General features: G+C 42.9%; 1 protein-coding gene across 3 annotated transcripts in view; it reads left to right on the forward strand.

Moving 5' to 3' along the window:
• The window catches only part of USP46 (ubiquitin specific peptidase 46), a 72,554-nt gene that overhangs the window by 19,047 nt on the left and 37,531 nt on the right, over positions 1-15,976 (forward strand). For 2 of the 3 annotated variants that reach the window (XM_007998723.3, XM_037989441.2), the window contains 3 exons: positions 9,623-9,703; positions 12,588-12,801; positions 14,491-14,720. In XM_007998723.3, the coding sequence (XP_007996914.1) occupies positions 9,623-9,703; positions 12,588-12,801; positions 14,491-14,720 (525 nt within the window). The remainder of the gene's footprint in view (positions 1-9,622; positions 9,704-12,587; positions 12,802-14,490; positions 14,721-15,976) is intronic. The other variant, XM_007998726.3, reaches the window with a different exon arrangement.

Genomic DNA, 15,976 nt, shown 5'->3' on the forward strand with positions numbered 1-15,976 from the left:
GTTTTTACTTATCATTGTATCTTAGGCAAATTTTCATAGCAGTACCTGTAGGGTAACTTTACTTTTTAAATTAGTTACATGGTATTCCATCATATGAATTACTATAATTATTTAACCAATTCAAGTTACTTTTTTCTTTTTCTTTTTTCCTGATACAAACCTTGCTGCAGGGATATGACTGCTGATTGTCCCCTCAGTATCCATTTTTCAGCCAGGCACAATGGCTCACACCAGTAATCCCAGCACTTTAGGAGGTCAAGGGGAAAGGATTGTTTGAGCCCAGGAATTTCGAGACCAGCCTGGACAACATGGCAAGACCCTGACTCTACAAGAAAAAAAGCCAGGCATGGTAGCACATGCCTGTAGTACCAGCTACTCTTGGGGTTGAGGTAAGAGGATCACTTGAGCCTGAGAGGTTGAGGCTGCAGTGAACCCTGTTGGCACCACTGCACTCCAGCCTGGGCGACAGAGTAAGAAGCTGTCTCAAAAAAAAAAAAAAAAAAAAAATGCATTTTTCATTTCTAGAGACATTTTACCTGGTCATGGCTGCCCAGGTAAAGACCACCTTTACCAAGCTCCCTTGCAGCTAGGTGTGGCCGTATGACTAGATTAGATTCTGGCTAGCAGGATTGTGAGCAAAAGTAACTTGTGCAGCTTCCAGGAGCATCTTTGAAAGAAGAGGATCAGTCCTTTCCCATTTTTTTTTCTGCTTCCCCCTGGCAGAGGTCATTTGATGGTATGAGCTAGAGTAGCCATATTGGTTCCAAAGATAGAAACTGGCTCTTCAGGATGACAGCACAACAAGGTAAAAGGACCCTGAGTCCTCAACGCTGCAGAGCTGCTGTATCAGGCCCACGCTGCGTCTTCTTGCATACTTACATGAGAGAAAAATAAATTTCCATCTTGTTTAAGCCACACTTATATTATTTGAGTCTTTTTACAGCCTTTGTCTCTTTTTCTACCTCTATGAAAATATAGTAGAATAAAAAAGTCGAATTGCAGGGTTGAAGGTTGTGGTCATTTAAAACTTTGATACTACTGCTTAATTTATCTTTAAGCAATTATCATGATCATCTCATGAAACATTCCTTATCATGTCTGTGTTCTTTTATCATGCAAACATTTACATTTAACATATTTAAGCCCTAAGTCTGTTAAGGATGCACAAAAATTCATGTTACCAATGAAAAATGCTAGCATGTGAAATAAGAGTTTGGTTCCAAATGTCAATATCAGTGACATTCTGTATCCATGGAAACCAATTCTTAGAGTATGTGTCTATAAAGGGGAAGGGAGAATGGGGAAGTGATGAAGGGTATTGCTTATGCCTCACTGAACAGTACATAGGGAGTGCACAAACATATGTTTCCAAATTATCATGCACATGGAAACTACCCAGGCAGCCCTACACATCCCTGTCCATGCACGCATTCATCCAGCCATCAGTTCATGCAGCAGGTATTGTGGGACTACTATGTGCTAGCCACTGAGAGTGCAGCATTGGGCAGGTCAGACACGTTCTTTGCTCCCATGAGCAATATCTATATATATTCACACAAAATTATATATAATTATTATATATTATATATATATAATTATTATATATTATATATATAATTTAGGGCATTGGACAGATGTTAATAATTATATAAATAATAACTGGAATATACAAGGGAGACATACAGGATGCTATGAGTGGGAAGCGGAGCTTGGGGAGGGGTGTATTACTTTCCTGTTGCTGCTGTAAAAATTACCAAAAACTTAGTAGGTTAAAAAGACACAAATATATTATCTTACAGTTCTGGAGGTCACAAGCCTTAAAATCCAGGTGCAGCAGGGCTGTACACCTTCCAGAGGCTCTAGGGGAGAGTCTATTTCCTTGCCTTTTCTACTTTGTAGAGGCTGCCTGCATCCCTTGGCTCATGGCTCCTTCGTCCCTCTTCAAGGCCAGCAGCATGGCATCTTCAGTCTCTCCGTCTGACCTCTACGTCTGTTGTCAGTCTCCTCACTGACTCTGACCCTCCTGCCTCCCTCTCTTGAAGTCACTTGTAATTACACTGGGTCTCCTGGATAATCCAGGATAATCTCCCCATCTCTAGGTTCTTAATTATTTAATCATATGTGCAAAGTCCCTTTTGCCACATAAGGTAACATCATCATGGGTTCTAGGGATTAGGGCCTGGACAACTTTGGGAGGGGCAGTATTCTCTCTGTCACAGAGGCTGACTTAACTTAGGGGTGCCAGTGTAGAATACTCCTGGGAGCTGACCTTTAAGCTGGCCTTGCAGGATGCTGGGACACAGGTGTCTGAAGAAGCAGGGAAGGAGGAGTACTCAGATAGTAAGCAGGGGCATTTGAGGTACCAAAGAACAGCAGGAGGGCCATTGGGACAGGGGATGGGGGCAGGAGATGAGGTTGGAGACAGCAGTGAAGGTCACTGGAGGATTTTAAGCAGAGTCATATTTTACAAGAGCACTTTTTGCAGCGTTGATGGTGGGGTTAGAGGTAGGTAAGATGGGCGGTAGAGGCCATTCAGCATGTGGTTGTAATTCAGATGAGAGATCTGGTAGTCTGACCTAGCTGGTGGCAGTAGAGTACAAGAGAAGCACATGGGATCGAGAGATTTAATGAGGGTGAGGCAATAGGACAGTGATGGATGGGCGAAGAGTGCAGAGGACGATGTCGGCATGACCCGTAGGTTTCTGGCATGAGCCAAGAAGAGGAGGATATTGTCCTTTTCTGAGCAAGGAAACACCAGATAAGTGAAAAATCTAGTTTTAGGTAAATTGATTTTGAGATCCTGTGAGACAAATAAGTGGACTTGCCAGTATTCATTGAGCCTGGAGCTCACAAGTGAGGTTTCCGGGCTGCCGAGAAAGAGTTGGAAATGGTTGGCACATAGCAGCTGATTAAAGCCATGTGAGTGGTTCCTGCCTGGGCCCGGGAGAGGGTGGAGGGCCCCAGACAGCCCCTGGAAAAAGTCAGCCACCTAAAAGTGCCATGGAGTTTGCCACATTTGAAACTCAACAGTGATGAAGTGAGAGTAGAGCCCAGAAGGGGCTTTTTGAGGAGTGATTTGGAGATGAGGAAGTGGAGACAAGTCTTAAGATTTTATTAGGAGGCTGGGTGCGGTGGCTCATACCTGTTATCCCAGCACTTTGGGAGGCCAAAGTAGGCAGATCGCTTGGGCCCAGGAGTTTGAGACCAGTCTGGGCAACATGGCAAAACTGTCTCTACAGAAAATACAAAAATTATCTGGGTGTGGGTGTATGCACCTGTAGCCCCAGCTACTTGGAAGGCTGAGGTGGGAGGATCGCTTCAGCCTGGGAGGTCAAGGCTGCAGTGAGCCGAGATCACACCAGTGCATTGCAGTCTGGACAATAGAGTGAGACCCTGTCTCATAAAAAAGAAAAAAATGATTTTATTATGGAACACCTGAGACATTTTGTATTAATTTACTATTACTGCTGTAACAAATTACCATTAACTTAGTGTCTGTTTTTTTTTTTTTTTTTTTTTTTGAGATAGAGTCTTGTTCTGTTGCCCAGGGCTGGAGTGCAGTGGCACCATCTTGGCTCACTGCAACCTCTGCCTCCCAGGTTCACGCCATTCTCCTGCCTCAGCCTCCCGAGTAGCTGGGACTACAGGTGCCTGCTGCCACGCCCGGCTAATTTTTGTATTTTCACTAGAGATGGGGTTTCACCATATTGGCCAGGCTGATCTTGAACTCCTGACCTTGTGATCCGCCCGCCTTGGACTCCAGAGTGCTAGGATTACGGGTGTGAGCCACCACGCCTGGCCAACTTAGTGTCTTAAACAATATACATTTTTGATCTTACAGTTCTGGAGGTCAGAAGTCTGAAATGGGTCTCACCGGGCTAAAATCAAGGTAGTGCCAGACTGTGCTCTTCCGGGAGGCTGAAAGGAGACCCATTTTCTTGGCTTTCCTGTTTTCCAAAGGCTGCCTGCCTTGCTGGTCTCTGGCCTCTTCCTCCATCTTCAAAGCCAGTGAGGGCGAGCTGAGACCTCACGCATTGCCTCACTCTGATCTCTTCTGCTTCTGTCTCTCACTTGGAAGGACCCTTATGATTGATCCCATTGGGCCTACCTGGAGAATAGGTAGGTCTCCCTATTGTAAGGTCACTAGGTTAGCAAATTAATTCCATCTACAGCCTGAATTTCCTTTTGCCATGTCAGGTCATGTATTCTCTAGTTATGGAGGTTGGGGGGGCTACTATTTTGCCTATATACATATATGTGAAAAATAAACAGAAAGCACAGTGAGCCCCTACACACCCATCACTCAACTTCAACAATATAGCTTTATCCCCCGAACCCCCACTTCTCCCCAGCCTCACCACCAGATTGTTTGAGACCCATCTCAGAAATCATCTGATTCATCCATAAATGTTTCAGAATAAACAGTTGTTTAAGAAAGTTTAGCTCTGAGGGGGAAGTGAGGAGGAGCTGATAACTGGAGGTGATGTTTGGGGCAGTGTGGGTGTGTATATTTTTGATATGGGAGCTGGAGCATGTTTAAATGCTGATGGGAAGGATCTGATCATTTTCTTGCTCTCTGTCATTAGCAAGAAAGAGGCATATAGGAAGTTGGGGGAGTCCCTGTCTAACAGTTAATGTTTTGTTTTGCTTTTTTCTGTTGAGTGGAAGGCCAGTGAGAAAGGTCAAGGGGATGGCAAGGTTTTGAGGAGCTTGGGGACCGTTGGAAATGAGCACTGTGGAGTGGAAAGTGAATGCACTGGAGAAACCCTGGAATGTGGGACCTGTTGTGGGCCACTTGAAATGGGGGCATTCCAGTGAATCTAGTCAGCTTGGTTGTTTGACTTTTTTTCCCTCTAGCATTGCACATTTGTCTGGGTGTATGTTCAGAGAGGAAAATGTTTGGTTTACACTGGCTTGGCTTTCTTACCAGATGTATGGCCAAAGGGCAGGGTGAGGGCTATTTAGAAGAGCAGCTGGATCCATTATCCATAGACTCAAAGCTGAATGAGAAAGTAGAGGACTAGAGGTTCTGGAGAGATGTAGGTGTGGCTAGGACTGTGGGCTTAAAAGAAGCCAGTGGTAACATTGCCTGGAGGGTATAAGGAGGCAAAAAAAAAAAAAAAAAAAAAAAGAAGAAGTAGAAGCAGCCAGCTGACAGCTGAGTTTGGGTAGATTGTGGGCAGCTGCATTTGAGGATTTCAGGGTGATGACCAGATCCAGGGTGTCTATGGGAGGGGTAGCTGAAGTGGAATGGAATTTTAAAAAGTGGAGTGAAATAAAAGACAATTGAAAAATAGGACATCAAGTTGCTGCGAGAGCATGTGTGGGATGGCTCATCCATCCACATGGGTGTTGAAATCACCTGGGATGGTAAGCGTTGTAGTATAAGTGTAGGTCTTCCACTAGCTGGGGTCAGCCAAGAAGAGGGGCAAGGAGGGAGCTTCACAGTAGTGGGAGTTATAGACCTCAGAAAGGGAGATGTTTTGACTGGGCGCGGTGGCTCACACCTGTAATTCTAGCACTTTGGGAGGCCAAGGCAGGTGGATCAGTTGAGGTCAGGAGTTTGAGACCAGCCTGGCCAGCATGGTGAAACCCCATCTCTAGTAAAAATACAAAAATTAGCTGGGCATGGTGGCAGGTGCCTGTAATCCCAGCTACTCAGGAGGCTGAGGCAGGAGAATTTTTTTTGTTTGTTTTTTGTTTTTTGAGACGAAGTCTTGCTCTTGTCGCCCAGGCCGGAGTGCAATGGCACGATCTCGGCTCATTGCAACCTCCGCCTCCTGGGTTCAAGTGATTCTCCTGCCTCAGCCTCCCGAGTAGCTGGGATTATAGGTGCCCACCACCACACCTGGTCAATTTTTGCATTTTTAGTAGAGACAGAGTTTCATCATGTTGGCCAGGCTGGTCTCAAACTCCTGATCTCAGGCAGTCTGCCCACCTTGGCATCCCAAAGCTCTGGGATTACAGGCGTGAGCCACCGCGCCTGCCCCAGGAGAATTGTTTGAACCCGGGGGGTGGAGGTTGCAGTGAGCCAAGGTCAAGCCAGTGCACTTCAGCCTGGGGACAGAGCAAGACTGCGTCTCAAAAGAAAAAAAAAGAAAAAAAAGAAAGGGAAGTGTTTTTACAAGAGGGTGAGGGTATCATGGTCTAGAAGCAGCGCCAAGGATCAGGGCCCAGCAAACTTCTCCTCCTGACCCTTCCAGACCCAAGCAAGCTCAACCTGAGGGGTGGTGAGGAAGTGCTGACCTCAGAGTAGAGCAAGGTTTCACTGAAGGCACAGAGAGCTCACTTTGATTTTTCACTGTGCTGTGCTGTGCTGTGCTGTGGTACACCCAGCTTCCTGCCTGAGTGGGCCAGGCCTCTGTCTCCAGCGTATTTCTCTTGAACACTGGCCCCTGGGTTGCCATCCTTTATATGAGTCATGACCTCCACCTCCAGGTTGCCGCCTCCCAAAATGTGAAAATGTTAAGATAGGTAGCAAAAGCAAACCGAACCTAAGAATTTCCAAATAGCAAAAATCATGGATTAACTTGAATATGTTCCTACCTCATAAAGAAAGATTTAATGGTATCTGTCTCCATGTGCTATACTTTTATATCTGATATTCCTCCTGGGCTGTAAGCCATATATCCTAATTTTGCTTGAAAAATGGCTATGGGGGTATATTTAATATGCATTATTTACATTGATTTATGCTTGAGATATAACTTTATTGAAAATTTTTAGTGATTTTTGTCTATACCATAAAGTCCTACCGTAATTTGATGTGTTATTTCAAAAATTCAGCCTTGTATATAGTGTCACATTATTGTGAAGGCAGTGACTAATGAAAAAACATGGAAACTATCCTAGACACAAATGATCCTTGAACTCTAAGTCTCAGATGACAAGTAAAGGGAGTTATTAGTTTGGTGGAACAATATTAAGGACATAGGAAACAAGTGGAATTTGAAGGATGTTATGATGAGGGGAGGCTGTGTGCCATTTCTGCTGTAGTTCTGTGGTCTGAGGAGGGTCATTTTGCATTTAGTGTTTACTTAGGGACACGTGGCCATTTTTACTGGTTCTCAGTTATGTTTTGGTCACTTCTTTCTGTGAGAGGAGATGCCAATTGTGAGTCCAGAATAAATAGTAACAGCAGATCAATTTTTAAAAATGAAACTTCCTTCCTTCCTTCCTTCTTTCGTTTTCTGTTTCCTTTTCTTTTTCCTTTCCTTTTTCCTTTCCTTTCCTTTCCTTTCCTTCTTTTCTTTTCTTTCTTCTTTTTTGAGGCAGGGTATCACTCTGTTGCCCAAGCTGGAATGCAATGGTGCCATCACAGCTCACTGTAGCCTCTACCTCCCCAGGCTCAGATGATCCTTCCACCTCAGCCTCTTGAGTAGCTGAAACTACAGGTTTGTGCCACCACGTCCCGCTAAATTTTGTATCTTTTGCAGAGACAGGGTTTCACCATGTTGCCCAGGCTGGTCTCGAACCACTGGGGCTCAAGGGATCCACCCACCTTGGCCTCCCAAGTGCTGGAATTACAGGTGTGGGCCACCATGTCTAGCCAAAACTTTTTTCTTATTCATTAAAAAATACCTGTGTCTCAAGTCTTAAGTTTCTGTGAGCTGTTAGTCTTCCATGATGGCCTGCGAAGGTAGACAGAGCCTTCTCTAGAATGATGATAGAGTCCATGGTACAAATGGAGTCTTATTTTACCTGCTTCCCAAACTACTTACCATATTGGACTGAACTTGGGTCATTTTTCCTAATCCTAGAAGACTCATGCAGGTCTTATGGAGTGATGATAATCATTTGCCAGTAACTGACGCTTAATGGGACTCAACAAAAGGTTTAATATTAGAATTGCTCTGTACAGCATTTGCTTGTGATTGTGGACTCTCAAGTCTGCCTCTTGGGTTCAAGTCCTAGCTCTACCACTTACAATGGACCTTAGGTGGATTCTTAAATGCTTCTGAGTCTTAAGTTCCTTGTCCGTGCAATGGGGATAGTAATAGTACTTACCTCACAGGATTGTTGTGAGCATAAATAGCACAGTCCGTGGCACATAGAAAGTGTACCCAGTAGCTGTTATCATGCCGGATTGTCATGTAGCTTACCAATTTGATGCATTTGGGAAAGGTTAGGTTTTAACTTGTATTTCTTCACTATTTACAATATTCTTTGGACATTTGCCTTCTCAGTAAGGTCTTCCCTGACCACTCTATTTAAAGGTGCAGGCTGGGCGTCGTGGCTCACACCTATAATCTCAGCACTTTGGGAGGATGAGGTGGGAGGATTGCTTGAAGCCAAGAGTTTGAGACCAGCCTGGACAACATAATGAGACCGTGTCTCTACCAAAAATAAAAAAAATTAGCTGGTCATGGTGGTGTGCACATGTAGTCCCAGCTACTTGGGAGGCTGAGGTAGGAGGATCACTTGAGCCCAGGAATTTGAGGTTATAGTAAGCCATAATCCACTGCACTGCAGCCTGGGTGATAGAGTAACAACCTGTCTCAAAAAATGAAATAAAAAAATAAAGGTGCTGCTATCCACCCTCTACAGCCTGTATGCCTCTTCCCCATCCTTACTCCTTGTCTTCCCCATCCACATTTCCTACTTTATTTTTCTGCATTGCAGTATTTTCCTTCCTTCCTTCCTTCCTTCCTTCCTTCCTTCCTTCCTTCCTTCCTTCCTTCCTTCCTTCCTTCTTTCCTCCCTCCCTCCCTCCCTCCCTCCATCCATCTCCCTTCCCCTTCCCCTTCTCCTTCCCTTCCAATGGAGTCTCATTCTGTACCCAGGCTGGAGTGCAGTGGCACAATCTTGGCTCACTGCAACCTCCAGCCTCTGGGTTCAAGCAGTTCTTATGTCTCAGCCTCCTGAGTAGCTGGAATTACAGATGCCTGCCACCACACCTGGCTAATTTTTGTATTTTTAGTAGAGATGCGATTTTACCATGTTGACTGGGCTGGTTTCGAACTCCTGACCTCAAGTGATCCGTTCACCTCGGCCTCCCAAAGTGCTAGGATTTGACAGGCGTGAGACACTGCACCCAGCCCCTGCACTATTATTTTTAAATAAACTCTCCAACACACTTTTCCTTTCAGTCTGTCTTCATCTGCTAAAGTGCGAACTCCATGAGAGCAGGCATCATGCGTTTAGTTCACTGTTCTGTTATCCATGCCCAGACCTAGAGAACAGTGTCTGGCTTAGTGTGTGCTCAGTAAATCTTTATTAAAATGAAGACATTGACTTTGATAGTGGTGATATGATTCTGTATGCCATCAAATATTACAAAAGCTGCTGTGGCTGTTTGAAATGCCCATGTTCCTTATTCAGAAGTTCTTGGCGATTGTTTGTTCATTTGCCTATCTCAAACTTTCTTTTCTAATTGGAAGAAAATTGAAGTCAAGTAGAGTAGGTTTGAGGGGATGAATAAGTTCAATGAGGAGAGGAATAAGGCTGACATTATTAACTGCTCTTCTGCTTTACTTCTGACACATTTTCCTTCAGCGCAAACATCACCAAATACCATGTTGACCGGGGGAGATGCTTGTCTCAATAGTAGACTCTTCTAAGTATGATTTTACTTTTCATCTATTTTACATGCAACAGAACTTTTGCTATTTTTCTCTTTTAGGGCACCAATGCCTCTGCTCTGGAAAAAGACATTGGTCCAGAGCAGTTTCCAATCAATGAACACTATTTCGGATTGGTCAATGTAAGTACGTAAAATGTTTTATTTTCATCAAATGTTTTAGGGTATATGAAGCAACTCTAAGTGCATTTTTATCACTGCCAATTTTTAAATGATTGGTCATGCTCCTTAGTAGAATGCCAACGTTGGGGAGGAGGCAACTTAACCTATTTTTGAAAGTATGAGTTGTCCCAGCAAAAAACATTTAATTATTGCATTTTGGGTCAAATTTACATTTCCCCCCCCATGCTTTAAGGAATTTCCTTTGCATACATAACTTTCATAATAACTTCATTAGTCTTTGTAGCCAAATCTGCTTTTTTTTTGTTTTGTTTTGTTTTGAGACAGAGTCTTGCTCTGTCACCCAGGTTGGAGTTCAGTGGCGCAATCTCAGCTCACTGCAACCTCCACCTCCTACCTCAGCCTCCCGAGTAGCTGGCATTACAGGCGTGCGCTACCATGCCCGGCTGATTTTTTAGTAGAGTCAGGGTTTTGCCATGTTGGCCAGGCTGGTCTCGAGCTCCGGACCTTAGGTGATCCACCCGCTTTGGCCTCCCAAAGTGCGGGGATTACAGGCGTGAGCCACCGCACCAGGCCCCAAATCTGCTTTTATATGTTCTCCCTGTGTCCTCTGGATGAACTGTTCAGCCAGTCTTTCTTTAAGTTTGTATCAGTACAACCAGTGTTTTAAAAATGTTACCAGCACATTGCCAGTGTCTTTCTTTAACAGTGTAAGTTGGTGGTGTACCTGAAGCAGGACAGGTTGGGAGGGAAAACTGGGACCATTTTATCTCAGAATTCCTGGCCTCATTTTTTTGTGCTCAGCAGTAACCTCCTTTTTAGAAGGCTGGACCCAGCAGCTCTGCTTCCTTGGTAGGTTGATGATAATGGAGTCGTAACACGGTAGAGGCGGTGTGCCTCCATCCTCATGAGCTTTCTTCCTCACTTGATCCTTTTTCTCTGTGATATAGGTGTTAAGTGACATCAAATACTAACTCATAAACAATTGGTTTTCTGAATAATTATGCTGAACATAGTCTGTCAGTGCCCAGGTGTGGTAAGTAGTAATTTCCACTGGGAAAGCTGGAAATATTCTCTGCAAGTAAATGCTGCCCATGACATAATAGGAAGAACACTGGCTTTCATGTAATACAGACTTCGGTTTGAATTCTGCCTGTGCTACTCCCTAGCTTGTGTGATCTTGGGCAATTACTTGCTTTTTCTGAGCCCCTATTTCCCCATCTGTAAAATAGGGGTCATAATGGCTTCTACCCTTTGGGTGATAATGAAGGGTAAATGAGAGCGCCTATTTAAAACCCTGACATGAAGCTGAGACATACTGTGGACACTCGGTAAATGTTAGTTCCTTTCCCTTCCCAGGAGTTATCCACTGAATTGGGGCCAAGTGTTACTGAAGGGTGTCTGGGGAAAGGTGAGATACTGAGTAAAAGAGAAAAGAATGGAAGGAGGAAAGCTAAGTCCTGGAATATAGGGCATTGTGTTGGTGAAATGCTGACTTAAAATTTTAAAACAAACTTTTTAGCCATTGTGCACAAGCCTTTGCTTAGCCCTGTGAAGTGAGTTATTCAAGGCATGGGAATTCTGCCCTGGCTAAGAAAAATAACAAATGCAGATTGTGGAGAGGGAAAAAAAAAAGAAAGAAAGAAAGAAAGAAAGAATTAAGGCCATTTCCTAGTTTGTGTAAGGATTGTGGGATCTGTGTTTATTAATAGCTTCATTTATGTTCCCTTTGAATGGTAATTTATGAAAGTTCCAGCATCTCTGTACAAAGAGGTTTGTCTCCTGTTACATAATTGTGTCAAAGTAGATTAAAATATAAAAATAGGAAGCCTTCTATCTTAGCATACGTAGAAATGTCATGTTAAGTATGGCAGAGCATCTGTCTCGCTCTTGGCTAAACGACACACAAGCCAACAACCAGTTTTGAGAAGGTGTTCATGTTCTATTTCAATCCTACATAGCATTTCGTAATCTGTTATTAATCTTGTTAGTTATTTCCTTAGAATTTTTTTCTTTAAATTTTATTGTGCACAAAAAATCCTAAAGTGATAGTCTCAGTTGTGTTCTTCTACAGAGGTGGTCTTATAGTCAGTTGAAAATCAGTGAGATGTTTTCCCTCTTTAATAATAATCTCAGTATCCATGCTTTGTGAGAGGTATAAAATGTTACTGGGTGGGCCCTAATGTGATTGCAGGCCAGGAACTTGGGTAGTATGGTATTGGCACAATTGCTGCCTTGGCAGAGGCAAGATCAAGGGCCATTTAGAAGTCCAGAGGGTGGGAAGCTGGGAGAGTGACATGAGGCAGCATATTTTTGCCTGCGTTACTTGGGGTTAAGTGAGGAAATGTGGTCTGAGCCAGTGGGCAGGAGCCCTGGAATATTGAAAAACGAAAACCAGCCCCCGTTCAGTTTAGGCTGTTTCACCCGAGCAAGTGGTTCCTAATTACTAGATTTCTTTTTGATTCAGATTTTTATTTTCCCTGTCGTAGGAGTTTTGATGTGTTGCAATGTGCATCTTTTATTTAGCCAGCTGCTTTCCTGAGTCTCTGCATTATGTAGATTTTTTTCTCTTCTCTCTCTCTCTTTTTTTAAGCACAGCAGGTCTCATTAGACTCTTTATTGAGGCAGAGTGCTGGTTATCATTCTCGAGACTTTGATGGGCTAGAGAAGCACCAGAATGATGTGCATTTTTCTTCATTTCTCTGTGGATCAGATGGTCACTGGTGTTTACAGTAGTTGACTAGTTTTCTGATATGGTGAACTAGACTCCAATACAGGGACATCCAGGCCAGTTCATGGAGTGGGGACCTTCTCACCCTCACTACTTATTCCAGAGGTGGCTCATCCCCAGGCAATGACTTGAACCATCCCTGTTGTCCCTTGGCAGTTTGGAAACACATGCTACTGTAACTCCGTGCTTCAGGCGTTGTACTTCTGCCGTCCATTCCGGGAGAATGTGTTGGCATACAAGGCCCAGCAAAAGAAGAAGGAAAACTTGCTGACGTGCCTGGCGGACCTTTTCCACAGCATTGCCACGCAGAAGAAGAAGGTTGGCGTCATCCCACCAAAGAAGTTCATTTCAAGGCTGAGAAAAGAGAATGGTGAGTAGTAAGCAGTATAATGTGTTTAAGCCTTTGAAATAAGGAGAATTGATGGTTCTGTATCTCCTCAAAAGGAAGAGCTGAGATTTTTTCGAAAAGGGAAAATAAGCATGGTTAACTACTCGGTGTCATTTTTTAAGAAACAACATTTCTTCTCTGCCCAGTAAACATAAAACAAAACTGGGTTAGAAACATGCTTAAAAATGCACATTTATTATTCCAATTTAGAATGACCTTTTTATTTGCTCCATTCTGGACAGTATCATTGTAAGAGAGAAAAGTGTCCAAGGCAGCCTTCTGAGTGGGATACTCATTAGCCTAAATTGGTTGATGCAATAATTGAATAAAATAGTACTGGCTTATACACTTGTCATAGGTGACTAAAATAAGTGCCTATTATCTAATCAGAGCCTCTACTGTTTTAAATATACCTCTGATTTTCATTTGCCTAAGGTAATTGAAGGATATCAAATTGATTGCTTTATATGATGTTTAAAAGTCCTGATTTTTCTGGTTTTTCTATCTTCTTCTTTTGGGGAGTAGGTAGTAGAAACTAGGTGCGTATTCCAGAAGTGTTGTATTGGCAGTTTTTATGACTATAAAGATATTTGTTATGGCAATTACTATTTATCTTAGATTCAGCCTTCCTTCATCAGATGTGCATGGTTAATCAGGTATTTGTTTTATAAAATCTCTTTTAATTTGATTGCTATATTTTGAAGTTACAGTTTATACATACCAGAATAAAACTAATTTGAGTGGAGAAGGAAACAGAGCACTCTGTCAAGTTGTGAACGTGATTAATAATGAAGGTTCACAGCTGCATTCATCTTTTGATTGTTTGTCCTTATGGCGGGGAGCAGCAGTAGGCTTCTGGAATCATTCGTATTTGGTTTCAGAACACTATCAGATAGATGCATGCTCACACATATCCCTCATCTCCCTTCTGTGTTTCATCTAGGCTGCTTCCAGGCTGGTCCAGGGTTTGATATGATCTTTGGGAAGATACCCTAGTTGTTCTGAATAAATTACCCAATGAATACTTAATTGATCATTGGTAGTTACATCATATTAAAAATTCATATTTTATCAGGGAACTTATCTAGTAACTTCTGTTCTTTTGTAGAACAAATAGAACTTTTGGTAGTTTTATATAAATGTGATGACTTTGGGGAGATATGGGAAATTTTGTTTTTGGTACGTGGTGGAAAATGGAAATGAATTAAAAAAATTCTTTGGAAACTTACTCATTGAAGCTGCTTGGTAGAGATGAGTATGTTTATATTCCATACCTGTTCACCCTTTCAGTATAAAAATTGAAGTATGGGCTCTGGGCAAGGTGGCTCACGCCTGTAATCCCCGCGGCAGATCATGAGGTCAAGAGATCGAGAACATTCTGGTCAACATGGTGAACCTGGTCTCTGCTAAAAATACAAAAATTAGCTGGGCATGGTGGCACGCACCTGTAGCCCCAGCTACTCAGGAGGCTGAGGCAGTAGGATCTCTTGAACCTGGGAGGCAGAGGTTTCAGTGAACTGAGATTGTACCACTACATTCCAGTCTGGTGACAGAGCGAGACTCCGTCTCTAAAAAAGAAAAAAAAAAAAATTAGGTATGGCATGTAACACTAACTACATCCATTTGCTTTTCAAGAACCAGAGACTGAAATAACCACCTTCTGCTTTCCAGATCTCTTTGATAACTACATGCAGCAGGATGCTCATGAATTTTTAAATTATTTGCTGAACACTATTGCGGACATCCTGCAGGAGGAGAAGAAACAGGAAAAACAAAATGGAAAATTAAAAAATGGCAACATGAACGAACCTGCAGAAAATAATAAACCAGAACTCACCTGGGTCCATGAGATTTTTCAGGGAACGCTTACCAATGAAACTCGATGCTTGAACTGTGAAACTGTAAGTACTAGGGGAGCTCTCATGTAACTCGTGTGTTCATATTTATGTAGGCTATGTTGCATGTGATTGCAATGTGGTATTATAGCATTTAGCAATTATCTGCAGTGTATGTAAGTAAATGATCCTATTTATGCATATGAAACTCAAGTGCAAACTTTTGGAAGCACATATCCATCCAGGATGTCTCAGCAGGCCAAAGCTGAGTAATGAAGAAAAATCTCCTCAAATGCTAAATTGCTTTACAACATGGGCAAATTTTGGGGTCTACAGATTTAACCTATTGAATTGGATGTCAACCAGTTACCTTACAAAGATTTTGGTCATTGGGAGGTCATGTGTAATGTGGAACAGGACTATCACCCCAATTTAGAGGCAATCAGCTGTGGTATGTTGAACTTGGGGTCAGAAGACAGGCTAGACTCCTGTTTTTATAGCAGTTAACTGCGTATTTGGGGCGAGTTACTTACAGCACTGTTTTGAGGGTTGGATGAGCTTATGTGTTTGGATGGGTCTGACACATGGTAGGTACTTAATGTTAATTGAATTTGAAGATATGTTCTCCAGAGCATGATTCAGGATGTCATATTTGCTTGGCATGTTTAACTTCAACTCTGTGGGTGGCCTCATATTTTGCTGCTTAAGAGCTGAGCTCTGGAGCCAGGCTGCCCAAGTTTGTATGATGGCTTTTCTGCTTAATAACTAGCGGACCCTGTGCAAATTATTAATCTTCTCTGTCCTCACTTTCCTCATCTATAAAATGGGGATGATGAGAATGCCCATCTTGGAGGGTTGGTGGGAGGATTAAATGAGTTGACACCTAGAGCCATGCTTGGCACATGGCAAGTGGGCAATAAATGTCAGCTATAATTTTTTATTTTAACTACTACTGACAGCATAGAAAGTCTATAGGTTCATTAGGAATCTCAAAGTTTCTTGACATTATATGAAAAATTCTATAAGATTGTGCATTTTTCTGGAAAGAGAGTTAGTAGCTTTTGTCAGATTCTGCAAAGAGCCTGTGTCTTAGTCTGGTCTGCCTACAACGCAATCCTTCATGGATTGCTTAAACAACAGAAAATCATTTCTCACAGTTCCGGAGGCTGGAAGTCCCAGATGAAGGTGCTAGCAGGGTCAGGTTCTTGGTGAGGACCTTCTTTCTGCCTTGCAGACAGCTGCCTTCTGGCTGTGTCCTCACTTGGTGGAGACAGAGAAAGCAAGCTCTCTCGGGTCTCCTTTTATAAGGGTACAAATCTTAT

Source organism: Chlorocebus sabaeus, chromosome 7 (genome assembly GCF_047675955.1).
Source record: "Chlorocebus sabaeus isolate Y175 chromosome 7, mChlSab1.0.hap1, whole genome shotgun sequence".
Classification (NCBI taxonomy): Eukaryota; Metazoa; Chordata; class Mammalia; order Primates; family Cercopithecidae; genus Chlorocebus; species Chlorocebus sabaeus.